General features: G+C 44.9%; 1 protein-coding gene across 2 annotated transcripts; it reads left to right on the forward strand.

Annotated features, from left to right (window-relative positions):
* The first annotated feature begins 7,510 nt into the window (after positions 1-7,510).
* LOC310789806 (histidine--tRNA ligase) lies at positions 7,511-26,954 on the forward strand. Of its 2 annotated transcripts, XM_083651486.1 has the most exons (14): positions 7,526-7,656; positions 9,164-9,571; positions 10,120-10,209; positions 11,186-11,305; positions 12,697-12,792; positions 13,571-13,696; positions 14,269-14,376; positions 16,955-17,053; positions 19,755-19,848; positions 21,312-21,439; positions 22,476-22,736; positions 23,278-23,394; positions 23,612-23,758; positions 25,493-26,954. In XM_083651486.1, the coding sequence occupies exons 2-14, from the start codon at positions 9,461-9,463 to the stop codon at positions 25,550-25,552; spliced, it is 1,557 nt and encodes a 518-aa protein (XP_083507612.1). In that variant the 5' UTR covers positions 7,526-7,656; positions 9,164-9,460; the 3' UTR covers positions 25,553-26,954. The 2 variants fall into 2 exon arrangements, with proteins under 2 accessions (XP_083507613.1, XP_083507612.1); XM_083651487.1 differs by lacking the exon at positions 9,164-9,571 and having other exon boundaries at positions 7,511-7,656.
* The last annotated feature ends 207 nt before the right edge of the window (positions 26,955-27,161 follow it).

Below are 27,161 nucleotides of genomic sequence, written 5' to 3' on the forward strand. Positions count from 1 at the left end.
TGGTGTCGGGCTTTGCAAAAAGCTCTCAGCTATTCAGCAAGCGCCAGGATTGGCCAATGTCAACTTCAGTCTCCAGAACGATCCAATCAAATCACCCGCACGTCTATCTTCTTGCTAGAGGTCCCGCCTTACAGTAGTGTTTCAACTGACTCTATCAGAATACCATGCCAGTCGGACTTATAGTATTATTATTATATTTATATTATCATACTTGGAAACCGTTTTATAAAAGCAATATAGCACTCGAGCAGCGTGTGTTGTGGCATATATCCCGCTGCTCAGCTGTTATCCCACTCGGTCTGCGGCCTCGTGGGATAACAACTGATCAGCGGGATATATTTGCCACAACACACTGGCTCTCATGCTATATTGCTTAAATATATATATATATATATTTTTTTTTTAAGAACTGGATGGACAAACCTGTCTTTATTTGTCACACGAACACACCCAACACACACACACTCATGCTGATGGTGGCCGGTGAAATATAAGCTGCTTTCACACATGTCTGGAATTCAGGAGTTATCTAGAGGCCAGCCGTATGGCGTTGTATGTGTGAACAGATTTTCATGGCTCATGCGCGCTCCCACGAGCGTCCTCATAGACGGAGGGAAGTGTACCCCCAGCCGTACTCGCAGGAGCGGATTGCCCCCCCCCCCCCCACCCACCCCCGCCCGCCCCCTCCAGAGCTCCGTGAAGTAGTCAGCTCAGTGAGTGCATGAGGACAGAGACATCGCGACAGCCAACATGTTGCTGGGGATTGAAAGGCTCATGGCTCTGATCTGATTTCATATGGTATTTCCATGGTTGGACATTGTTCAGAGTGTCTATTCGTACCCGGGTGTGAGTAGACGTGCTGCGCAGCATAATGCTATTCATACCCCCTATTTACAAGCACACCTCCACTTTTCTCTCCAAGAGAAAAGAGATGAGCAGGAACGCAACTACGCACGCAAGCAGAGAGAGAGAGAGAGAGAGAGAGAGAGAGAGAGAGAGAGAGAGAGAGAGAGAGAGAGAGAGAGAGAGAGAGAGAGAGAGAGAGAGAGAGAGAGAGAGAGAGAGAGAGAGAGAGAGAGAGAGAGAGAGAGAGAGAGTCCCTTTCTCTCTCCATGGGAGGGAGAGAGAGAGAGAGAAGGTTGGAGAGAGACTCTCTCTCTCTCTGGTTGTAGTGGACTCTATCACTCAAAAACTGAAAGCTGGAAGGTTACCTTTGTTTGGTTTTTGCACTCTGGTTCGTTTAGCTCTTTTCTTCACAACATCCGTGTTTCCTTGTGGTGTGGTCGTGGCATTCCTTTTGGCGTCAGTGTTTGCTCGTGGTTTAGATGTTTTTGTTGGATCATCCGTGGTGAACTTTCTAGTTTTCCGATGTGTTCCTCTCTTCTTGTTTGACTTAGTCTCTGAGCTTAAGATGGACCAATCAGAATCACTCAAGTCATATTTAGGTTCCCACTGTGTGTCAGAGTCACAGCTGCTCAGGTCCTCCTCTTCACTATTGTCCAGCTGAGGCATTGGTAGATGAAGAGCACTACGTATGGTCTGCTCAGATAGTCTGCTCAAGACGACCACTGCCTTTTTCACTCCATTCAGAGAACTAGAAGCCTCCTCCTTTTGTGGCTTTTTGCCTTTATCTGTATCCTGAGTCTTGCTGTCCAGTCGATGTGATGGAGCAGTAGGTCTGTTAGGAGTCAGAGAGCTGCAGACCTGAGTCTCAGGGAGAACAGCCTCATATGGGGTTTGAGCCATATTATCTACAAAGACAAAAACAAAAGTTCATTTGAAAGTTAATTTATACATTTCATACATTTAACAACATAATCATGCTATTTTCAACACTTTGTTGTTCTGGATTACTCATCATGAGGGGGGCATGAGGGGGTTCATCATTATTTCATTTTTCAAGAAGTGAACACAGAATGTAGAAGGATGAATGTTTTGATCATAGTTTCCCTGTTATCTATCTACCTACAACACAGACAGTCTGTTATTTCTCTACCTACAATACAGCCAGTCTGTTATCTCTCTACCTACAAAATAGTGATACATGATGTTCATAATTGATGAACGGTAGGTTTTGTTTTTAAATTGTATTCATAGTGTTTTTGAACGATAGGTTAACTTAATACATTTCAATTGTTGGCTCTAAAATGAAGAGCCTGGGGCCCTATCTTGGTACAGGCAATATCCCCTATTTGTGCTTGTGCACCTGTTGTGCGTGCCTTAAGGCAGGGAAGATAGCAGTCTGCCCTCCACCAATGCCCAGGTGTTATGCCGAGTTTTGCACCCCCGCCCGGCAGCAGCTAAACGCATCCCCACCTCACGGGAGCATATTGTAATGATTTATACAGAAATATAACTGTTTAAAATATTCACAGGTGTGGCCAGGCAATGCCTGCGCATTACGTCAATCAAATCCAATCAGATTCCCGTCTTGCGATCGCTGTTTGCACAAGGCATGCAATATGCTGTAATTCTCTCCATGCGTAATAGAGTGGACTCACTCGTGCCGAGGACAGAGAGAGATGGAGAGAGCTTATTGACAGATCGTCTGTGGTGCCAACGACCCTCCGGGTTATAGGATAGGTGACGGTGAATAGCCTATGTCCATTGTCCAACAAGTTTTCTTAATTCATTTCCCTCTTTGCGATGTGATAAAAGTTTCTCAGTGAGTTATAGTTGATGGCCTCACTGAATTATCTGCTAATACCCAATTTTAGCAGCAGAATTTGATGTCCTGGCGTGGCAAAGGGTGTGCAGGAATTTTACTTTGAACTGCGCTGCGCAGCATGGAGATTATGGTGCGCTCAAGCGCAGCAAGGTATTTAGTGCATAAGAGGTGCTTGTAGTGGACTCTATACTCAAAAACTGAAAGAGCTGGAAGGTTACCTTTGTTTGGCTTTTGCACTCTGGCAGTTGTTCGTTTAGCTCTTTTCTTCACAACATCAGTGTTTCCTTGTGGTGTGGTCGTGGCGTTCCTTTTGGCGTCAGTGTTTGCTCGTGGTTTAGATGTTTTTGTTGGATCAGCCGTGCTGAACTTTCTAGTTTTCCGATGCGTTCCTCTCTTCTTGTTTGACTTAGTCTCTGATCTTAAGATGGACCAATCAGAATAACTCAAGTCATCTTTAGGTTCCCACTGTGTGTCAGAGTCACAGATGCTCAGGTCCTCCTCTTCACTGTTGTCCAGCTGAGGCATTGGTAGATGAAGAGCACTACGTATGGTCTGCTCAGATAGTCTGCTCAAGACGACCACTGCCTTTTTCACTCCATTCAGAGAACTAGAAGCCTCCTCCTTTTGTGGCTTTTTGCCTTTATCTGTATCCTGAGTCTTGTTGTCCAGTCGATGTGATGGAGCAGTAGGTCTGTTAGGAGTCAGAGAGCTGCAGACCTGAGTCTCAGGGAGAACAGCCTCATATGGGGTTTGAGCCATATTATCTACAAAGACAAAAACAAAAGTTCATTTGAAAGTTAATTTATGCATTTCATACATTTAACAACATAATCATGCTATTTTCAACACTTTGGTGTTCTGGATTACTCATCATTTATTCCCATGTCAATAACTCAATTAAACAAGATGTGAGATGATTATTGGTTTTGTTTGTTTGTTTGTTTGTTTGTTTGTATCTCTTTTAGCTCTATTGGACTATTCTTCCAAGAGTCCATAGCATAAAAAACATGTAATACAAACAACAGAAACATAATACAGTATACTACAAACATATAGAAAAATCATACATTCAACACATTCACACACATTGATGACAACACACACAACAATATACTGATAATAATGCATACCACCCAATCATTCAATCAGTTACACTACATACACACCAATGTACCACATACAAGTCCTAAACTCTGAAGTATGAAACTGCATAACAGTACACTCAATGCAAATACAACATATTTCAAATACTACAACATCATTTCCTATTCCTGTGTGTACACAGTGGTGTAGCCCAGCTTGCCCAGTCACAATATCCCTCACAAGCACATAAGCAGCTTTTGTGGCTGGTAGCCCCACGTTAACAATGCCAAATGTCATTGATGTATGTATTTTATTTTATTTTTATTTTCCTGTGTCTGAGGCTGTTTGTCTTGTTTGTTTATTGTTCTATTAAAAAATTGAAAAAAATTGAAAAAAAAACAATAAACTCCTTGTCCATGGATGACATTTTGATGTTCTGTTGGACCCGTTTTCTTTTGGAAAAGTAAATGCACGATAGCTGTGCTGTGGGATATAGCCTACTGTAATTTTATTTTTATATTCATTGTATTTGCACAAAAAAGAAAAGCTCTGTGCAGTAACCTGGAACACTTTTATTTTGAGATGTGTTTGAGTGAGATGGTCCTACCTCATGCAAACGAATTGTTAGCCTACATGAATCTTAATTTTCTATTAAAGCAAAGTTACAAAAATGTTTGTGTAAGCTGTAGTGCTGCATGGTTAATCGAATCGCAATCGCAATGTCAGCACGTTATATAACCGCAAAAGGATGCGATTATTTTTTTAAATCTTTTTACAGTTACAATAATACAGTTTTTTATTAATACACTTTACAGTATTTTTTTTTACAGTGCTCCACCGTGTAGGATCGAAACATTGTCCTATTTTTTGTCTCATTAAACTATGGCATGGAGTAAGTGTGCTCTACCTTCTTCCATAATGATACCTGCAGCTTTTTCCCTTTCAACAAAACAACCACTTTAACCTTCACAGCACAGCTACAGTATCACTAACAAGAGTTTGGCAGTGAAACGGTTAGCGCTGACAGTGTTTAAAATATTACCAGGCTTGGACTGTTGGACCTCTTCTTCTCCTCCGTCCTCCGTGAAAGCTGCGTGTGTTTCAAACGTCCGTTTTGATAGAACTAAACTTTAGTATAGGCCTACACAACAAACTGGAAAAAACAGTCGACTGACACGTACACACACGGAGCCGTGTAAATAGAAAAACCGCCGATATGGGCTGACTCACCAAAAGACGGTGCTGCGGCTCTAAACTACAGGTTTGGGGGTTCTAGAATAGAACAGAACACAAGACGTCTGCTCCAGATGTGCGTTTACTGCGGTGGTTAAATCCCCGATCGTGTCTGCCTGGGCTGGGCTAGCAGCTAAATTCTAACTTTGCTGATGAATGGATAGAACGGGTTTTTTTTTACCCCACCCTGGCCTGACCACGCACCCCAGCCAGGCTGGGCGTTCCCAGACATGCTGAGACATGCTGTTCCTATATGCTCTGGAGATGAACACACATGTTTTTTTAATCAACATTGAGAACCCTTCCCCCTCAATACAAAATCCAGCTGCCATGGTAAAGAACTCATGTCCTTTCGTGTTGTGGATAAAAAAAAGCACTTCTCTGTGGGTTGTTTCGTCAACATGAACGCATATTGATTGCCTGGTTATTGGGTTGATTATAGACGGTTTTCACCAGAGCGCAACCCCACAGCACTACCTTTTTCTCAGCATTCGGCAAACTGCAGAAATATTCACTCGACATCGTTACTTTTGTTTTCGCCGCTCAGCTGTATAGACGGTTTTCATGGATTGGTCAGTCCTGCACTTGAATGTTTTTTTTTCTTTTATGTCCATAGCAAACACTGCAACAGGAAGTGAGCGGGGGTTCAATTTAGAATGTTTTTGTTGTCAAGTTAAAACCCGCTACAGGTTTGCTTTGCTGTTGACTAAATAATGAAAGGACAAGAGCAAAACGAGTGGAGATGCCGGGGATTGAACCCGGGGCCTCATACATGCAAAGCATGCGCTCTACCACTGAGCTACATCCCCTATGCGCAGTGCATGATAATGACAATATATATAGATTTTATTAAACTTGTAGCCTACTGGAGTTCCACATTTCATTTATTATTAGGTTTCCTTATATGCAACGTGTAAAATAGATGTTTCAACACAAGAGAGGAACGTAGACGTATTTATAGTATTTCTGAATTATTGCTGCTACAAAACAAGACGGTGTGACTAACGTTATAAACTAAAGGCTGTGGGAATCTAGCGCCTTGCTTTGACGAAATGCAGTAACTACATCGCAGTGTTCCAATCTACCGGCTGCGTAGCATTGAGATCCATCGATGATATTTGGTTAGCATTAGCTTAGCAGGGTCTCAAGCTGCGTCAAGTTAGTAGGAATGAGTACAAGTAATTTCCGGTTTGGTGATTTGTATTCCAAATGAAAGCATCACCTTGAAATTCAAAGTCTGAATTGAGATTAAACGAGCTGATGTCTAAATAAACTGGGGAACTTCTGGAATTCAAACATGTATTATAAGAATATTTGTGACATTGTTGACTCATGGTCGTGGATCCCACCACCTAAGCAATCTGGGAATACATAGCCTAGTAGGCTACCGATACATACCGGATACATACCGGTAGTTTCAATTTGTTAAACACACAAAGAACTTTGTGTGAGTGAGATTCCCCTTCTGCAGCGAGTGTCCTATTTTGTGGGTCTTTTTCAAAGTCGGAGCAACCTGTCGCCGCTCATTTTCATGGTGTTTGTGAACCGCATAATCATTCAATAATTAAGAATCAATAATTAATAGTTGGCTTACATTAAATGCCTTACCTTTTTCTTTATGGCTGTCACACACCACAAAACGAATGCAGCTCAGGTCGGCAAAATGATGCTCTGGCTTTCAAAACGCGACACGTTGGGCGTCATTATGTTGTGGATAATTTACATGTTGCATTATAATACATGTCATGTCGAAATAACCCTTTTTTTTTTTTTTTTTAATTGGTTGTTTTCTAGAGGCAAACTTGCTGCTGCCTTGCTAGCTAATGGTTTTGTAGCTTTAAGGTAGTTTCTCCAGAGTCTGGGCTCTGCCTGTGGTGGTGTCAGTCACGATTTGTGATGGAAGTGATGTCATCAGTGATGATGTCACTTGAGCAATTGTGATGTCATCATTTATTTTTTATTTAGAAAAATCCTTATGAGTTTTTCAGAGAATCGCGAGTGACCATAAAACATTTCAATGTTTTTTTCCTGCATTTATTTTTTGTTATTTTCTGAAAGTTAAATGTTTTATGGTCACACTCATGATTCCCTGGAAGACTGGTTGGCTTGGCTTGGTTCAAGCCAGTCGTTATATAAGGATCTTTTGAAATGTCTATGGAGAAAATGAATGGGGAATTCACTTCTGGGGCAAGAAACGTCACATGACTGTTGAGCTCTATTGGACAAGGGTGAGTTAACGGGAAAGGGTAGTTTCTCCAGAGTCTCTACGTTCGAGATTTCTTTGTTTAAATTCGAGTTTTCAACATCTACATTCTCTTACATCTAAGTGGGTAAAGCATATAACATAGTACAACGTAACATAGACATAACTTAGAGCAGAGCAGCAGAGTGGGAGAGAGGGGTAACGAATGTGTTGTGTTTTGTGTGGGGTGGAATTAATACGATTTTGTTTTATTTTGAAAAGGTTGAACGGAAGTCGTAATGATGTTTTGTTGGGGCAAGCTGGTCTTGACAGCTGTGGGGAAGCTAGCTAGTAGCGGTGGTGAGGCGAGCTGGTGGCAGAAACACGTTAACGAAACACCATGGCGGACAAGGCACAGATACAAGAAGCCATTAAAAGCCAAGGTGAAGTCGTTCGCAAATTAAAGACAGAGAAGGCGAGCAAAGAGCAGGTCAGTAGTGTTCAGCAGCTTTCTTCTTAACATGCGGTGGGCAGCATGTCCATGTGATGAACGTTGGGCTAAACTCCATTCAAAACCTCTCGCCTTCAGGCTGCATATAAACCGCGTTTGAAAGCAGTGTTTTTATTTAAATAAGAGGTGCTTAATGGATAATATATACGCCGAATGAAGCCGAATACTTGGAGGATTCAGACACGCACCCAAGTCATGTTGTCCCAAGTTTACAATGTGGCTGATATAGTACGGCAACATTAAATTGCCATTATTTTGTAAGACACCACGTTAACTCATTGCATTGGGGGTAAACGTTAACGTTACTTATCCAACCTGCCTGCTATCATCACTCATATTAATGCAGGGAAACGTATGACTATATCCGAATGACCTGCCCCTGTTTTTGTTCTCATGTTCATCATAGCTTAAGGCTAATGTTGATCAGCTCAACAGGCTAACTAGCAAGCTAACTAGCCTTGTCTGCCTCCATTCATCTAACTTGTTCCCATTGGCATAGAATTGGCATATCGTTAATTAAATTAGCTGGGCAAGAAATTGGACATTAAGCGTTAATTTGTGAAAGGGTGCTGCTAGCTAGACCACGTCAGCACAGTGCAGTGAATGGGCATTTGAAAGACAGCTGACGCAATATCTTGTCTTATTTTAGACAGACGTTATGATCTGGCTGCACATCTTAACATCTTACAACAACGTCAATAAACTGATAAGGATGTCTTAAGGCATGTTCTGCAAACGTTGTACATTGTGTGTCCTCCTAACCAAGGCCACAGTTTTGAATGGACTACATTGGTGCCAGCAGTTCATCAGTGGACATGCTCCCCCTTTAAACAGTCTACAGATAGCAGCCTTGTCTCTTGTCTTCAACTAACGCTACTCAGCCATTGTCATCTCTGTCCTGGTCCTCTTCCGTTCCCCTGCCTCTGGCTTAGTCTGAATGCACTGGGGTGGAGGGAGTCAGGGGTTGATGTTGAAAAATGAATAAAAAGCTCGCACACTGCAAGGGCTCCTAGTTTGTGTTTTTTATTTCAGGGGTTGATGTTACCATCACACTCTGCTTGTCTCCCCCTATTTCAGGCCCTTGACTCCTCTCTCAGACCCCCTTCCCTAAACGTCAGCTTGTATGTCATTGCCAGTAGAAGGAGACATGATGTTAGGAAGTGGATTTCTGGAGCTTTCTGGCTACTTTCATGGTCCCCTCTGGTCCAGGGTTTTGAGAGGCGTTAGATGGACATTTGGGGAATTTGATCAATTCAATGGGGAAATGTGGCCTGCAAACCAGACTGAAAAACATAATGGAAAAGTTACATCAGAGCCCTGCCTGCCTGTCTGTCTGTTTCTCTGTCTATCTGTGTGTCTGTCTGTCTGTCTGTTTTTCTGTCTGTGTGTCTGAGCTGCGATAGGCTGGCTGATTTGATTGACACCTGCATCTCATGTTCTATCTTTCACGCTGTGATGATGGTGCGTCATGCCCCGCCCTCCCTAGTGCTAGGGTCGCTCACCACTTTTCTCCTGTTCCCCCTGCCTGACCCTGGATGACCTTCACCATCACCATCATCAACCTCACCTCACTGTCTGCCCCCCGGCGAACCGACCTCTCTGGACATCCCTGTGCCACTCCTTACTTTGTTCTGACTGTTGTGATTGGATGGCATGGCTGGCCCCCGGGCAATACCATTGGACAACCCTGCACCTGTGATGCACTCCTGAACTTTTGTCTGACCAACATCTGGACTTTATTTTTTAATTTTTTTACCTGTTATTTTTCATCACCTGTGCTGGGATGACCACCCTGGGCGCGTTGACCCTCCGTGCTTGTGCTGGTCTGCTGGGCTGCCGGACTCGAACGTGTGTTCGCTCTCTGCGCTCCTGCCATGGAATCACTGTGGCTCAGGTACGCCTCTAGGAGTCTGTCTGTCTGTGTCTCACTTAAATGTGCTCAAATGTAAACAAGGGATGCACGGTATTGGATTTTGTGCCGATATTTTCCAACTCTTTGGCCAATTGGCGATTTTCCCCATCGAGTCTCTCCTGTAGTGGAATGAATGAACACATTCGTTTGCTTACTCTTATGGTGATGACGGCCCACTGGCACATGCAGACGTAAACGCAATGCTTTTCACAATGTACACATTCACCGGGTAAAATAAGAAAACCACTTCAACTTAGGTTATGTCAAACATGCCTCTTTTTGGTCACATTTTCTTTCAAACAAAACTGTAAGATAAATCCTACTGAAACAGGCTTGGATGATATCAGCAGAAATGTTTGTTTCAGGCCGATGCAGATATTTCATTTTCAAGCCTTTATCGGCATAGTGATGACGTGCCTCCTAACATGTAACATAATGTGGCTCAAAGAAAGTTTGTCAAGTTGCCTGCTGACAGTTTCTCTCACTCCCTGTGTGTGTGTGTGTGTGTGTGTGTGTGTGTGTGTGTGTAGATTGATGAAGAAGTAGCTAAACTGCTGCAGCTGAAAGCCCAGTTGGGAGGAGACGATGGCAAACACCAGTTTGTCCTCAAGACAGCCAAGGTAAGACCAGAGGCTTCACCACAGCAGCTTCCACGATCTCCGCACAATACTCGTACTCTGAATTCGGCTTCCCACCCGCAGACACGGCCAATTGGGCCTGTATGGACGCTCCGGCCAAGCCAATCAATTCCTGAAAGACTTGACGTTTGACCTTCACAAAGCCTATTCATGCCGTTCAGCCCAAATATTATTATTATAATTATTATAGAGAGCCGCAGGGATGACGTATTTTTGTAGTCAGAACGCGGAAGTCCCGGACTTCCTGGTTCTTCACTGTTTCTGTCTATGGGATTTTTGAATGGGTTTCTGCCGCGATGCTTCAAATAAGGTCTCTGGGCAACGCAAGCTTAATCAAACGCGAACCAGAGTTCAGCCGAATAATCTTCACACATGAGGACCACTTTCATGAGTTTTGAAGCGTAAATGCGAGCCCTAGAAGTAAAAAGCTTGTGCTAAGCTAATCCAGAACTACACACTACCATAGGCTTCCACGTCACGTCAGCACTCAACCTGGAGTGTTGTTGATGTGTGCACTGCTGTGCACTGATTACCCCGGGCTGAACCAGGTGAGAGACAAATAATTTCCGTGTTCGTCCTTTGAAGTGATGACGTTATTGACGTATAATATCCCCGTCGACTCAACAGTGTAGTCTCATTTAGCCGTTTGCTAGCTAGCCGCCCTTTTAACGGCACGTAAAAGCTTCAAAACTCATAAAAGTGGTCCTCATGTGTGAAGATGATATTACTATCCACTGGATCGCGTTTGATTAAGCTTGCGTTGCCCAGAGACCTTATTAGAAGCATCGCGCCAAAAACCCATTCAAAAATCCCATAGGTTGAAAACAGTGAAGAACCAGGAGTGTTAGTATCGATGATTTCCGGACTCGTTCCTGCGGCTCTCTATTATATATATTATTTGCGACATTTCAAAAGTTAGCGTTAAATTCACTCACATGACATGGTCTCTCTCTGTCAGGGAACGAGGGACTACAACCCCAAGCAGATGGCCATCAGAGAGAGAGTCTTCAACACCATCGTTAGCACGTTTAAACGCCACGGAGCGGAAACCATCGACACACCTGTTTTTGAACTGAAGGTAGGCAGACACGTTTACACACACACACACACACACACACACACACACACACACACACACACACACACACACACACACACACACACACACACACGTTCACACACACACACACACACACACACACAGGTACACACACATACACACACATGTACACACACATAAGCCACTTCTTAACATGCAGTGGAATCCGTATTATAACCTGCTCCTAGCCGGTTGGCCTGCATGTTAAACAACAATTAGCCGGCCTACGCGCACTCCCGCGACTCCGTATCTTATCTACCTCGACCACCGGTATAAGATCCGCTTCCACGCAATCGCACCTCATGTTAAACAGTGGCAGGTCATTATCCGCAGATCTGAGTGGGCGGGTGTGACTCACTTCACTTCACTTCACGTTCACTAGTTTATTAATTAATGAATCGTTCGGGCAATCGCTTATATCAACGTGCAAACTCACGGTTTCCTCAAGTGCTGCAAAAAGGGCTTGAATTGTTTGGCCGTGTGGTCCCAACGCGCTTCAGCTGCAGCCAGGCAGCCAGGTCCATTGCATCAGGAGGGACGCTTACTGCTGCGCTGCTTGCTTGCTCCCATGTCAGAAAAAGCCTAACTTTTGTGGAGAGAAATACATTGAAAACTAGTCAGATATGACTTGAAATGCCACTTGTAAAATAAATCACCCACAGTGATTGACGACAGTCCGACCACTATTTTGACTGGGCGGCTTTATGTAACCTAGGCGAAGCGCTCATTTTTGGCACATTGCCACCCCTCGTTGGAATGGACTCCGTTAAAACGGCACGTTTTTTGAAGTCTCCAGATTTGTCGCTAACGTGATGCAGCCAATTCTATTGTGTGAGGCAGGCAGTGTTGTGTGACTGTGCGTCCACACTGCGGAGAGGATAGGAGCTGACGGACTGATAGGCTATCAAACTTTTGTGGGGAGAAATACATTTAAAACTAGTCAGATATGACTAGTTGCCACTTGTAAAATAAATCACCCACAGTGATTGACGACGGTGCGACCACTATTTTGACTGCCTCATAGCTAAAGCTGTTTCCTATCACATTTCTTGTTTTCGATCCCCCCCCCCCCCCCCCCCCCCCCCCCCGGCCGCCCACTGGCAGAAAAAACGGCTCATATCCAGTTGTTTCTTAACAAAGACCCCTCATGTTTAGAAAGGCAAAACCTGAAAATATCCTGTTCTCTCTAGCTGGACATGATCCAGAGTTCATGTTTAAAAGGCACTATACACACACACACACACACACACACACACACACACACACACACACACACACACATACTGTACATACACACAGTGACAGACCCTCACTTGATGTCATGTATTATATGAATGGGCCTCTTTATTACAGTATCTCCATGTTTGTAGGAAACGTTGACGGGGAAATACGGTGAGGACTCCAAGCTCATCTACGACCTCAAGGACCAAGGAGGAGAGCTGCTGTCCCTCAGATATGACCTCACTGTATCCTTAGAAACCACCACTCCAACCACCAGCTTCTGATATACAACTAGGGATGCACCATATTGTTTTTTTTGCCGATATCCGATATGCCGATATTTTCCATCTCTTTGGTACGATACGATATAGTGTTTCAGAGAACATCCATGACAGGAGTCTCTCCAGTAATGGAATGAACACATTATGTCTACTCTTATCGTGATGGCCCACTGGCAGATGCAGATACGATGCTTTTCAAAATGTACACATTGACTCGGCAAAATAAGCAAACTACTTCAACTGAGCTTATGTATAACATGCTCACACACACACACACACGTTGCTTCCAGAAGAGGGTGACTAACGTCAATATATAATATTGTGACTGCAGAAACCAGTGACATTTGGAAACGGATGTAAAACATGGTGGCGCTAGTAGTGTCATTCCGCAGCACTGACAGTAGTATAGTGTCCCACGGTAGTAGTGTCATTCCACAGCGCTGACAGTAGTATAGTGTCCCACGGTAGTAGTGTCATTCCACAGCGCTGACAGTAGTATAGTGTCCCACGGTAGTAGTGTCGTAAGTAAGTCGAAAGTAGCTGCTATAGTACGCACTGTGATGTTTTGGCACCGCCGTAGAATGTTGGCCCCGGTATACCGTGCAACACTAGTCCACAGGTGGCGCTACAATCAACACGAACCCAAGTGAACGTTCCCCCGTAGCGGCTTCAAAAGCAGCTTGTGGAGAGGGACTGCAGCGTAGACAGAACCTGTGGTTTGTCCTTGACCCGCTCTCCTCAGGTGCCCTTTGCCCGCTACCTGGCCATGAACAAGATCAGCAACATCAAACGCTACCACATCGCCAAGGTCTACCGCCGCGACAACCCCGCCATGACCCGCGGCCGCTACCGCGAGTTCTACCAGTGTGTGAGTGGTCCTGATTGAAATACCTCTGTGCTAATAATACCCGTTAGCCTTGGGTCAATGTTGTGAAAATACATTGTTCTCTACTGTCCCACCTGAAGAGCGGAGTTGTTGCTAGCAGCCACAAAGACCCACCACGCCTCTTGACTGACCAGCAGTAGTACTAGAGGCACGCCCTCCCTGCCACAAACATCATTTGATTGGTCGGCAGGAGCTATAATGTCATTTTGGAGAAAGATTGAGTCGACATGGTTCTCATTTTCCCAGGTCGTCAAATACTGATGCTTTGGGTTGGTGGACGGTCCGGCGCACCAAAACCCATCTGAGTGATCTGATTTGCACATTTCGGACTCGGAGGACAGATTTATTCTGAATGCAACTTTGGCAAAACAACAAATAGTAAAATAGAACATCCACACACGTAAAACCCTTGACAAAGTTTGTCCATTTTTCCACATTCCCAAAGATATCCCCCCCTGTAAAACATTATACACAGTATCTCTGTCAGAGGAATGACTGTGTGTGTGTGTGTCTGTGTGTGTCTGTGTCTGTGTGTGTCTGTGTCTGTGTGTCAGGATTTTGACATCGCAGGACAGTACGATCCCATGATCCCTGATGCGGAGTGTCTGAAGATCGTCCATGAGATCCTGAGTGAGCTGGACCTGGGAGAATTCCGCATCAAGGTCTGTGCTGTGAAGTCATGGTGAATCCAGAGCTTCAACGCGAGACTTCAGCCTTCATTCTTCATTCTTCATCTCGAAATAACACCCCAATATGGCGTTGTAGGCTCCGCTAAAATGGCACTACATGTTCATACACGAAGCAATCACAATGAAACGGTACTTGCCTGACACACAAGGTTGTTGTCTGTCGGATAGGAGGCACTCCAAGACCGAGCCATTGTATTAAGGCCAGAGCCTGTCATTTCTCTCTTTTCTATTGAAAATGGTAGGGCTGGGTATTGGTATGACGATACATGGGTCGCGATACGATTGTATCACGATACATTGAGATACATACAATACATATTGCGATATATTGCAATACTCTACATAATTTACTGGAAATAAAAAAAATAGAGCTAAACACGCTGTGCACCACCCAGGTAGTGTAATAATATGTACATCACTTTATATTGATAACTTGGTGGGCAAATTGAGTCAAAACTACCCAGTGTTGAGTGTCTTACTGAACGCACTGAAATAAAAAGTATTCTTATTGTGTCACTGAACACACGGCTGTGCAAAAAAATGGATATGGCGATACTGTATATCACGATATTTTTCTGAAATATCGATACAGTATTGCGGAAAAAAGTATCGCAATATATTGCCGTATCGATTTTATTGCACAGCCCTAGAAAACGGCATTTCTTCTGCTTCCCAGCGGGGAAGCGGCGCCCTCTCTGTCGTGTCTACCCGTAATTACACATCCGCAAGAACATCGAAATTCAGGCTCAGGCATGATTACAACGGCTCGGTATCGGGAGCGACGCAATATTTCGGAAATACCGATGATCAAATCTGTCAGATGGCAACCTTGTGCTGTTTTCTGAAGAATGAAGGCTGAGTCTGGTGTCGAGGCTATAGAGAGGCAAAGTGGAACGTCACTTCCTGCTTCAGCACTGTACCAGAGATTTTCATCCGCCATTTATTTTCCCATAGACATTTCGTAAAGTGCTTATAAAATAGTTGTACTTCGTTGAACCAAACGGTTCAGCTAACGCTATAATCGGGAGAGACCATAGAACATTTCACTCAGACCAAAACTAAAAAAAACATAATCGAAAAAATATTTTCTTTTAACCCGCATTTTTTGGTCCCAGTGAAATATGGTATGGTATGGTATGGTATGGTTTATTTACTTAATCCCCGAGGGGAAACATGTTTTGCCACCAGAGCGAATACAATTAACACAAACAAATAACAAAAACATACAATACAAGGTTACACACACAAATGACAAAGTAAGAAGCCTCATGAACAGAACTAACAGTGCTCGTTAAAGAATTTAACCGCAGCAGGCACAAAGGACTTTCTATATCGCTCAGTAGAGCAAGGAGGCATACGAAGTCTGTTGCTAAACGAACTTCGCAGAGCGTGGAATATATTATAGAGGGGATGGTCTACACAAGAGAGAATGGAATTTAGTTTAGTCCTTATTCGCCTGGCGATAATAGTCTCCAGGGAGTCAAGAGGAAGGCCATATTATGCGATCTCTCCTGTTTCTAAATATATCTGTACAGTTTGGTTTGAACTAGGCCTGTCAAAGTTAACGCGATAATAACGCGTTAACGCAAATTCCTTTTAACGCCACTATTTTTTTAAACGCGCGATTAACGCATGCACTTTCTGTGATGTTTGAGCCTTGGTCCGACACGTAGTTTGGGAAATCAGGAAGCAGTAATGTTGATAGCAAGCAGAAAGAAACCTCCATGAGCAGAAAAGGAGGAAGAAAATTGTTATAATGGCAAGTTCAGCTTAAAATTGAGAAGATGTCCCGCATTTTGGGTGAGGGAGAGAAAGAGAGAGCGCGTCAGCACGATCAGACCGTTGCAGGGAGAGAGAGAGACACACACATGACACAGACACACACACACACACACACACACACACACACAGACGGAGAGCGGGGGGCGGAGAGAGGGAGAGACTAGAGAGAGAGGCAGACAGTGAGAAAGACGGGAGGGCGATCAGACCAGACCAGAGAGAGACCAACGGAGAGCGGGAGAGAGAGACCGAGAGAGAAAGCGAGAGGGGGAGAGAGAGCTGGCACACAGCTGCTCCTGGATAGCAGGTTAATTTCACACAGAGCATCCTGAGAGATGTGTATTCCTAGTAACTAGTAGCAATAATAACAATATACCAATAGCCAAATACTTACCCATACTAATGATAATAGCTACTACCCATATTAATACAACAGTGCATCTTTGCACAAAGCTCCCATGTTTAAGGTACCTCGGTTTAAGGTAGATTTAGAACAGATAAAAAATTGTGCGATTAATCACAATTAACTATGGACAATCATGCGATTAATCGCGATTAAATATTTTAATCGATTGACAGCCCTAGTTTAAACCAGTAAAACTATTTTTATAAGCATTTTACGAAATGTCTATGGGAAAATAAATGGCGGATGAAAATCTCTGGTACAGTGCTGAAGCAGGAAGTAGGCGGTCACTTTGCCTCTATTGAAGCTACAGATAGACTGCAGGCTGTCAGTAGGCATCGACTCTGTAACCACCTCCTCCAAATCCAGGTCAACGACAGACGCATCCTGGACGGGATGTTTGCCGTCTGTGGCGTTCCAGACGACAAGTTCCGCACCATCTGTTCTACAGTGGACAAACTGGACAAGGTAAGTGTTCACGTGTAGAGTCCTTTAATTAGTTGATCGGTACCATCTGCGGGGATTAATATTCATATTCATAGTGATTTTTTAGCAAGGTATACACCACCCCTAGAGATAGAAAAGATGTGATGGCATTGCAGCAGTGGCCTCTAAATGTGTGTTATCACTCAATGTATAACTCATTCAAAACAAAAAAAATTCTTGGTTTGGAGGTGGAACTCTTAACACATTCACTGCCAGCCGTTTTTTTTTTACTGTAGGTAGGTTCTGCCAGAGGTTTTTTTTGAGGATTCTGGCTCATCTTTCAAGACCCGAGGATTCTTTTCTGCTAAGATTTTGTGAACACACAATATCTCAAAAGAAGGCGTTGCCACCGCTGTGCGTCAGCGCGAAAGTGAAAGCGTTTTCGCCATCCATTTTACAGTATGAAAACGGCTTCCTCGCGCTTTTCCCTCCAGTTTTGGCTCGCCTCTTTCTACTGTGGAGAGACATGTCGCCACTCAGTGGGTTGGTAAAATAGATTATACACATTCAATACCTCCAATATTGGTATAGGAGACGTAAAAGGGTTAGATCAACGTCCCACCGTCAAAAAAGAAAAATCGTAAAAACACGTCATTGGCAGTGAACGTGTTAATATATTCCACCAGAAAAGTGAGCGCAGACAAAATGAGCAATCGACCGATTAGTCGGGTGACTTGTTAGGAGCACTTGTTTTGGTGCAACAGTCCCTAATGAACATGCAGCGGAATCATTGACTGCGTTCACATGGTGCTGAGTATCCTGGTTTCAAGGCTTATCCTGGTTTTGATCATATTGGGGATATGGCGTTTACATGGAATTTTAGGCCCAACTGGTACGACCTCTACACCCACGACTGCGTGGCGACTCAAACTTCAAACACCATCGTGAAGTTTGCAGACGACACAGCAGTCGTGGGGCTGATCTCGGGGGGCGACGAGACGGCCTACAGAGAGGAGGTGAGGGTCCTGGAACAATGGTGCCAGGACAACCACCTCTCTCTGAACGTCTCCAAGACCAAGGAGATCATTGTGGACTACAGGAGAGGGGGGGGCACACACCCCCCAATCACCATCAACGGCACAGTGGTGGAAAGGGTGGACAGCTTCAAGTACCTGGGAGTCAACATCCACCAGGACCTGACCTGGGCCGGCCACACCGCCACTGTTGTCAAAAAGGCCCAACAGCGAATACACGGACTCAGGCGCCTGAAGAAGTTTGGGCTAAGGAAAGAAATCCTCAGGGACTTCTACAGAGGCACCATTGAAAGCCTGCTGACTGGCTGCTTCACCGCCTGGTACGGGAACTGTACCACCATGGACCGCAGGGCGCTACGGAGGGTGAGGCGCGCGGCCCAGCACGTAACAGGAGACGAGTTGCCAGAACTGCACGAACTGTATAACCAGCGGTGCCTCAGGAGGTCCCTGAAGATCATCAAAGACACAAACCATCCCCACAACAGCCTGTTCTCCCTGCTACCCTCAGGGAGGAGATACAGGGTTCCAAAAACACGCACAAATCGCTTGAGGAACAGTTTCTTCCCGCAGGCCACGAGACTCCTAAATATGCACAAATAGTGCAGTAGTCGTACCGCAGTACCGTACTGCAGCTGCTACTATTACGGATGCCTAACGTTTAATTGTAAATTTAAGTGTATGTTTAATAAGGTGCCTAACGTTTAATTGTAAATTTAAGTGTATGTTTAATAAGGTACATGCTATTTGCACATGTATGTATAAAACGTCGAATTTGGAATGTCTGAACACGTCTAACGTATGCACATGACATGTGCACCTATGTGCAATGAATATGCCACTGTCGTATAAGCCACCGACTTGTCTTATTGCTTATAAGATGCCTATTTCTTATTGCCTTATTGCTGTCTTATTGCTTATTGATGCCTATTTCTTATTGCCTATTACTTATTGCTTGTTGCCTATTTGTACTATGTCGTAAACGGAGCCCACTGCACAAGAATTTCACACGTGGTACTTGTACCATGGAGTGACAATAAAAATCTTGAATCTTGAATCTTGAATCTTGAATCTTGAACACCTTGATCCTGTAGTCTGTAACGTTCTACTACAGACTCTTGAATAGGTCAACATTTCCATGTGTTCTCCCATCTAAACCACCAAGTATATTTAATTCCTCCATCACCTGAAGACACAAGTCGTGAGACGATGTCGTCGTTGCCGTCAGTACTGTTTGGAATCTTCTGTTGTGTCACTTGGCTGAAGCCGCACCTGCGCAGGTAGTCAGCAGGTAGTCTAGTCAGCAGTGGTCAGAAAGCAGGATAAGATGTATACATGCAGCAGTACTCCAGCAGCATAATCAGGGTAATAAGGGGCTTATCCAGGTTTCTGAAATTGCGATATGATGTTTACATTTGCAAACACAAAGACGGGATACTTCAAAACCTCGATAATAACCGGGATGCTCACGTCACGTCCATGTCGACGGAATGAGATCACATAGAGGGATGAACCCAGATCGCCATTTTAACACCATTAATGGTGCAGCCCTACCTGCCATCCATGCCCCAATAATGAACCGTCTTTCAAAGTCACTTAGATCTTTTCCTTTTTCACTCCTGATCCAAATTCAAGGATGTTAATTGATTAAGTGTATCATACAGTCCTTCCTGTCCTCTCCTTCCTCTCCCTCCTGTCCTCTCCTCTCCTAGATGTCCTGGGATGATGTGAAGAAGGAGATGGTGCATGAAAAGGGCTTGTCAGAGGAGGCCGCTGACCAGATTGGGGAGTACGTCAGTTTGCAGGGTGAGATGATCAACCAATAAGCCCCTCTGCAGGCAGGGACCCCGTGTATCAGTGATGCGCGGGTCAGGGTTTTTTAACACCCGCACCAACCCAACCCGTCATTGGAGCCAGTCCGCACCGCCTGGCCCGTTAAAATATCTGAAAATGCCCAACCCAACCCAACCCTGCAGCCCGCAAACAGCCAATTTAAAGTCGAACTGAACCCGTTCGTCGCGTGCGTCGCAGTCCGTTTCAGACTGAAAACATAACTTGTCTGAGATCACAAGTTGAGAGGCGGGTCATAGTAGTATGTCGATGATTTTATTTGACAATTCGGCTTTGGCCAATCCTGGCATGTTCCGCCTCCAAATCGAGTGGGATTCAGTGTGTTGTGGCGCTCCCCTCGGGAAGAGCCTGCTGACGCGAGGTTAGTGGCTGAGTGGAGCTCAGCGAGCCACAGACAGCCAGCTGCCGGAGCGGAGAGTGCAGCCCGTCGGCCTGGAATCTCTGAGGTGCGACCCCTGACAACCAAGCTCTGTGAGGCGGCGAGGCGCGCGCCATTATCGCCATTGCATTAAATAATATTCCTGGAATGCGAGTTTTAACAAGCCAGTTACATTTCTTTGCATTCTTAGACATTACCGTTTGGTTTAGTTTGCATAATTGGTCAAGTTAGTAGTTAGTTTATGGGCTAGAAATTCTGTCAGATGACAGGCACTAGGCGCCATTTTCCCCTTCATTTGGAAGAGAAAATTATCCTGAAATGAAGATTTGATTGACAGCTGCCATGTCGTGATATGATTGGTTGAAATGGGGTAGAAATTTGATAGTTCTAGGTGACGTCAGCAAACTGTAGATTACTGTTGATGATTGAATGAAATCTTGAAAAATGAACTTTTGATGTGAAAAAGTGTGAAAAACTAAAGAAATTAGATTTTTGTGATTGTTTTTGGCATACATTATTAAATGGGTGCACTGCATACCCAGGTATTTGAACTAAAAGAAAAGAAAAGTCATTTTTGGGTTCAGCTCGACTTTAATGTAACTAGGCATCTCGCGCACTACGCGCGCTCGATTCCTGGGCTCGCCCGCTGCGCGGCCTCGCCCGCCCTGCAGCTCGGCCGCTGCGCAGGCTCACACTAGCCGCTCCTTGATGGCATACTTCAGGGATGCTGGATCACGTCTCCTGGATCTGGCAACATACCGCCGTCCATGGCTGAAGACGGGGGCCAACTTAAGTTGGCTGCGCATTTTCTTCTCTCTGATTTGTCCGCGTCACTTCGCGTCTCCCCTGAAGTTGGCTCGTGCCCCCCACACTTTGAAAACCGTTGTAGATCAGCAGCTAGTCTACAACTCTCTGCAGATCGGCAAAGATTGCGTCTGATTGGAAGGTGTGTGGCCGCTAAGTGGTCACACTTTGCATCTGTGTTCTGATTGGACGATGTGGGGCCGATAAGTGGTCACACGTTGCGTCTGTGTTTTAGGTGGCATGGACCTGGCTGAGCGTCTTCTTCAGGACCAAAAGATGTCCCAGAGCAAGCAGGCGTGTGCCGGCCTCACCGACATGAAGCTGCTCTTCAGCTACCTGCAGCTCTTCCAGGTCACAGACAAGGTGTGTGTGTGTGTGTGGGGGGGGGGGGGGGTGTCTTATCTTATCTTATGATGGTGGCAAAACAGGAGGAAGGTTTGCACAAGTTTAGATGCTGCTGCTTTGCTCTCACAGTCTGAGAGGGTGTATGGTGGCCAGCAGGGACAAAGTTTGAGACCAGGCAATATTAGAAACTGTACATAAACGAGTCATTCAGATGTTGTCTCAAAGCTTTACCAGCAGAAGTGTGGCGGGTGATGTTACAGAGTCATCCACCAAGGACACGTTACTGCATTTAGCACTTAGCCTGTGGGGATCTCTACCTGCACAGATATTCAATCATTGGTGTGTTCCATGATCTTAGACTGATCAATTGGTTTGCCGATAATGGCCCTTTTCTTTTTGGATTTTTCAGATCTAATGAATTCATAAATACTACACTAGTTGTTGTTGAATGTTTGAGCAGGGGAATTGTCAAATGTAAAGTTATTGAATAGCAGTGTAAAATATCAGCTATCAATCTAAAAATATCTCTATCAAAAACCCATATCGGTCGAACCCTACTTCTTATCGTGAAAAAGTGTTGCTTGTGTAGATAGCTGGCTGCAATAGTCATAAATGGATTCAGACAACGTGCAGTGAGTGATGATGTCATCAATGATGTCATCAGGAATTCAGGAAAAATGGCCGATCGATCAGAAACTGCACATGGGCATTGAGCATTGGAATAGGCAGGAAGTGACAAAGTTGGTTTTTCAATTTTCCCAAATTTAAGCTGTTCATGAGCATTTTGCTGTATTTCCTGCATTTACTGATGGAAAATGGAATGGAAAAACCGGCTTCGTCACTTGACTTCCTGTCTCCTCCGATGCTAAATGCCCATGTGCAGTTTCAGATCAATCTGCCAACCGCTCGCGGAGATAAATGGTTTTGATCAGACTGACCGACAGTTTCCTTCATTCCATAATTAAGATAAGATCATATAAGATAATTATTTAACTAATTACTATGACTATGTCTCTACTTTTCTACCCTTGTTCCATTCCCTCCTTATCCCCAGGTTGTGTTTGACCTTAGTCTGGCCCGCGGTCTGGACTATTACACGGGCATCATTTACGAGGCTGTGCTGACCCAGGCGGGCGTGGTCTGCAGCGAAGGCCAGAACGGGGCAGAGGAGGGCGTGAGCGTGGGCAGCGTGGCCGGCGGGGGCCGCTACGATGGCCTGGTGGGCATGTTCGACCCCAAGGGCAGGAAGGTGCCCTGCGTGGGGGTAAGCATCGGCATCGAGAGGGTCTTCTCCATCATGGAGCAGAAGGCTGAGGTAAGGCCTGGTTGAGGGTAAAAAACCCCCACCTGGAAACCAAAAATAAATGCGTTTTGAGTTTGTCACACACCACAGGAAAATGTGTTAGTAACCACCCAGCCAAATTTGAACAATTGAAAATGTCGCCAAATATATCATTTGAGATTTCAAAATCATGAAAAACGAAGCCCCTCCCCTCTCCCCACAGTGCTGCACAACTTCTTCATTCTGATTTAGACATGTGGTTCCAGCAGAATAAGTCCACGACACTATTTTCCAGCGCCGCGCAAGATGCTTGTGATTGGTTTAGGAATCCAAACGAGGTAGAGCGTTTTTTCTCCCCCTATACCAGGATGAGAGTAGGTGGAGCCAGACTCTCCAGCACTGGCACAGCGCTAAACGGACAGTCTGGTCAAGCGAGACTACCTGTAGTATGAACCTACTGACTTAGTGGATTGGATTACAATTCCAGTATTGTGTGTTCCCCCATAATCCAACTGATCTGACGTCCAGTGTTTTGAGTTGTGCTGCTCAGCCTAATGCCAGTGTGTTGTTCCAGGCTTCAGCGGAGAAGGTTCGCACCACAGAAGTCCAGGTCATGGTGGCGTCGGCCCAGAAGAACCTACTGGAGGAGAGGCTCAAACTCACCTCTGAGCTCTGGAACGCTGGCATTAAGGTGGGTGTGTTTTGCCGTCTGTTGGTTCTTGAGGTCCATCGCATCACGGACCCACATTTAATCAGATCACCCAGGAACACACATGGACAGATTGGAGTTGTTGTTGAGGGTGTGCTATTCTACAACGTTTACGAAGAAAAGAAAAGATATCAACAAAGTGTGTGTGTGTGTGTGTGTGTGTGTGTGTGTGTGTGTGTGTGTGTGTGTGTGTGTGCAGGCAGAGGTAATGTACAAGAAGAACCCCAAGCTGCTGAGTCAGCTGCAGCACTGCGAGGACTCTGGGATCCCCCTGGTGGCCATCCTGGGTGAACAGGAGCTGAAAGACGGAGTGGTCAAACTGCGCACCGTGGCCACCAGAGAGGAGGTACAGTACATATTAGGGATGACTTAAGATGTGTGTTTATCTGTATACTCGTTATGCTCTGTGCTTCACTGCAGCAGGCGCGCACACACTGAGCGAGAGTCATTGTTGCCAGATACAGCTACAGTTTCCAGTCGCCCAGACGCACAGACAACACCCCAAAATGATTGACGGAAAACCGCCCAATCTGGCAACACTCGAGAGCCCCGCCTCTCCCCCCCCCTCCTCTCTCCTCCACAGAGTGAAGGCAGCCACAGTGGCTTCTGCACTGACAACTCGCTCGGGTTGTAAAATATCAGCTCACCAGTCGTGCAACTGACTCTCACTACCTCTCTACCTCTCTACCTCACTGCCTCTCTACCTCACTACCTCACTACCTCTCTACCTCTCTACCTCACTACCTCTCTACCTCACTACCTCTCTACCTCACTACCTCACTACCTCTACCTCACTACCTCACTACCTCACTGCCTCTCTACCTCACTACCTCACTGCCTCTCTACCGGGTTTACCTCCTTCTTTTCTCGGTTAAAGGAGAATTGAGGTATTTTTCAACCGAGACAATATTTTCATATTTGTTATGTACTGTATAACTAAGTAAGGTGAATTGTGAACAGAAATCTTTGAAAGTGTTGCAGTATTGACCAAGATCGCTTCAGTTGACAGCCGCTTTTCCCACATTTTCCCTACAGCACTAGACGAGCTTGTTTTTACCGGATCAGATTATTCCCTCATGACATTATTATAGAGAGATAATTTGGGAAAGCTGGGAGCTGCCATGTTTGTTTGGGGTAACGGATAGCGTAGCTGAAGGATTTTGTAAGTTTTTGCCGGATATTTATCTGGCTTCGAGAATATGGACGAGGCATTTGAATCAGATGGCCGCCCGTATTTATTTGAGCCAGACTAACATTATACGGATTATAAACTTTATATTTTATTTTATTTAACCTTTATGTAACCAGGTAAGTCATTAAGAACAAATTCTTATTTACAATGGCGACCTGGCAAACTGAAGAGCGCGGACAACGTGACGGGCAGCAGGCAGAGAGAGGCTGTGCAAGGTCCATTGTGACACATTGTAGGTGTTGCAGCTGCTGGCTGATGTGATCTTGCGCAATACTGCACCAATTTCAAACATTTCTGCTCTAGTTGGTTAAACATAAAAAAAATATGAAAATAAGGAGCAGGTTGAGAAATACAGACGTTCTCCTTTAGAACATGTTAAGTCAGCGCCCGAGCTTGGCTCAGGGATGCACTGCTTTTGACGACAGCAGTCAGTCACAAGGCTGCACATTTCCATGTCGGACCATAAGCAGGTGGACTTTATAGCATTATCTAGGGGGTCATATGCTGCGTTCAAGACACCTCGGAAAGAAAAAAAACTCTTGTCGCACAATATCCGTCACACCATCAACAACATGGACTGGCGGGACGGAAGTCACTTTATGAGACTGGTCGTGCGTAGTCTTTCTGATTTATAACTTATAGTGCCACAGTTTTACCACAAACTGCGACTTTCTTGACTTGCAAATGTATCTTTTAGATTGACCAAATTTAACATGTGTACCCCATGGCACAATTCAGACGGGATCAAAAAGTCTCTCGCCGTTCACCCCCCATTTATATTTTTTCAGATGCTGGTCCCGAGAGAAGGCTCTCTATCCCTAGTTGGAGTGAATTGGTATTTGGTTGCAGTACTAACCTGCTGTCTCCATCTTGGTTTTGTCTCCGCAGGTTGACGTCTCAAGAGCTGATCTTATAGAGGAGATCAGGAGGAGGACCTCTGAGGTCTAGCTGTTCCTGTTCTGCCTAGCGACAGCCCCGGGCGCATCACCCCATTGGTCCAAAGACACAGGAAAGCTTCTGCAGCACCTTGTACAGAGTTCCTTATTAACTCGTCCTCAATAGAGCATGTTCCGCATCCAATCTCATTTTCATACTTGGCATTATTATATGGAGTGTGTGGCGCTTTTTGTTACGCCACTTCCAAGGCAACGCCATGCATCTAATATGACACCGTTTACATTCAATGTAATATGATTTAGAATGTTAAAGGGATAGTTCAGATTTTTGGAACCCTCGTCCTATTTGCTACTTACCAATGATGATTTTGCTTGGTAGATTCTTTCCTCAGCACGATCCATAGAGACACTGCGTAACGCGTCATCATTCAGAAACCACGCCCAAGATGGGGGAAAACACAAACTCCTGTCCAATCCTGGCGTTCTCCTATGTCACATGCATGGTTGCGTGTTGCACCAAAAGATCATATATACGGAAGATGAACACTCCAACTTACTTCTTGACAGCTAGATCCACATTTTTCTTCTCGCCAATTCTCAATGGCTTCCTTGTTTTGCTCAGGAGTACAAAAAAACTTTAACTGGCGATTTTTACATTTGTTTTCTGCGCAGCCCCACCACACAACAGCTTTTAGCTATGTTTAATTCAAGGAAAATGACGCTGGTGTGTGGAAATGAACGGAGCTCTTCCCCCGTGATGGGCGTGGCCTATTTCATGCAGTGTCTCTATGGTGAAAAACAAACAAATAAAAAACGCTGCTGTCCGTGCAAGCTGACTGAAGCTTGAGTTATACCTCCCGCATCGAATGTCGCACGGAAACGAGAGACACGGAATCCTGACGAGAAAACGTTCTGAGCTTTTATACTCTGTGCGGGTTTCTGCTCGCGGAAGTGACCGCTATTTTTGAGAACTCCAGTTTGTTCTCCCAGCCGTGTCCACGTAGTTAGAAAATGTGTGTGCACGGCCAGGCGAAAACCGTCCGCACAGGAGCCTTGCAGAGGGGGCGTGTCTGCTGATTTGACATCACTTTTCACGGACACTCGCGCTCCTCGCCGATGCGGGAAGTATAATTCCAGCTGGAATGTCCTCCACAGTGCACAAAGTACAGCTCAGTGAGCCTCAGTCAGCCTGCACAGACTGACCTTGTATTGGTGTGTGGCTGACTATCTGGATTGTGCTAAGGAAGGAATCAATCAACCAATCAACATCATCATTGGTAAGTAGCTAATTGGGCTAGGGTTCCAAAAAATCAGAACTATCCGTTTTAAGTGTGTGAACTAGGGCTGCACGATGTGAGGAACGTCTGCGATGTGCGATAACACTGTTCAATATTGCGATTACGATATGACCTGCGATAAAAAAATAAAAATGGCTATAAATAAACAAATATTAACTCATTGAGTGCCAGCCACTTTTGGAGAACGGACGCTCCCAGTGCCAGAGTTTCAGAGCTTTTTTCAGTGATTTCTCGAGGCCCACAGAATATTGTGTGATATTACTATGTAAACAATGAACACGCAAAAAGAACGATGAGACTCTTTTCTATCATCAGCAAAAACAGGTTTATTGATATCATTTTCCGTTCTTTAGTTATCAGCCG

The sequence above is a fragment of the Poromitra crassiceps genome (genome assembly GCF_964638095.1).
Source record: "Poromitra crassiceps genome assembly, chromosome: 15".
NCBI lineage: Eukaryota > Metazoa > Chordata > Actinopteri > Beryciformes > Melamphaidae > Poromitra > Poromitra crassiceps.

Coding starts and splice junctions, on each gene's coding strand:
- LOC310789806 (XM_083651486.1), top strand. CDS start 9,461: ATGACCACCCTGGGCGCGTTGACCCTCCGTGCTTGTGCTGGTCTGCTG. Junction 11,306..12,696: donor CACCTGTTTTTGAACTGAAG/GTAGGCAGACAC, acceptor CCATGTTTGTAG/GAAACGTTGACGGGGAAATA. Junction 14,377..16,954: donor TGGGAGAATTCCGCATCAAG/GTCTGTGCTGTG, acceptor CTCCAAATCCAG/GTCAACGACAGACGCATCCT.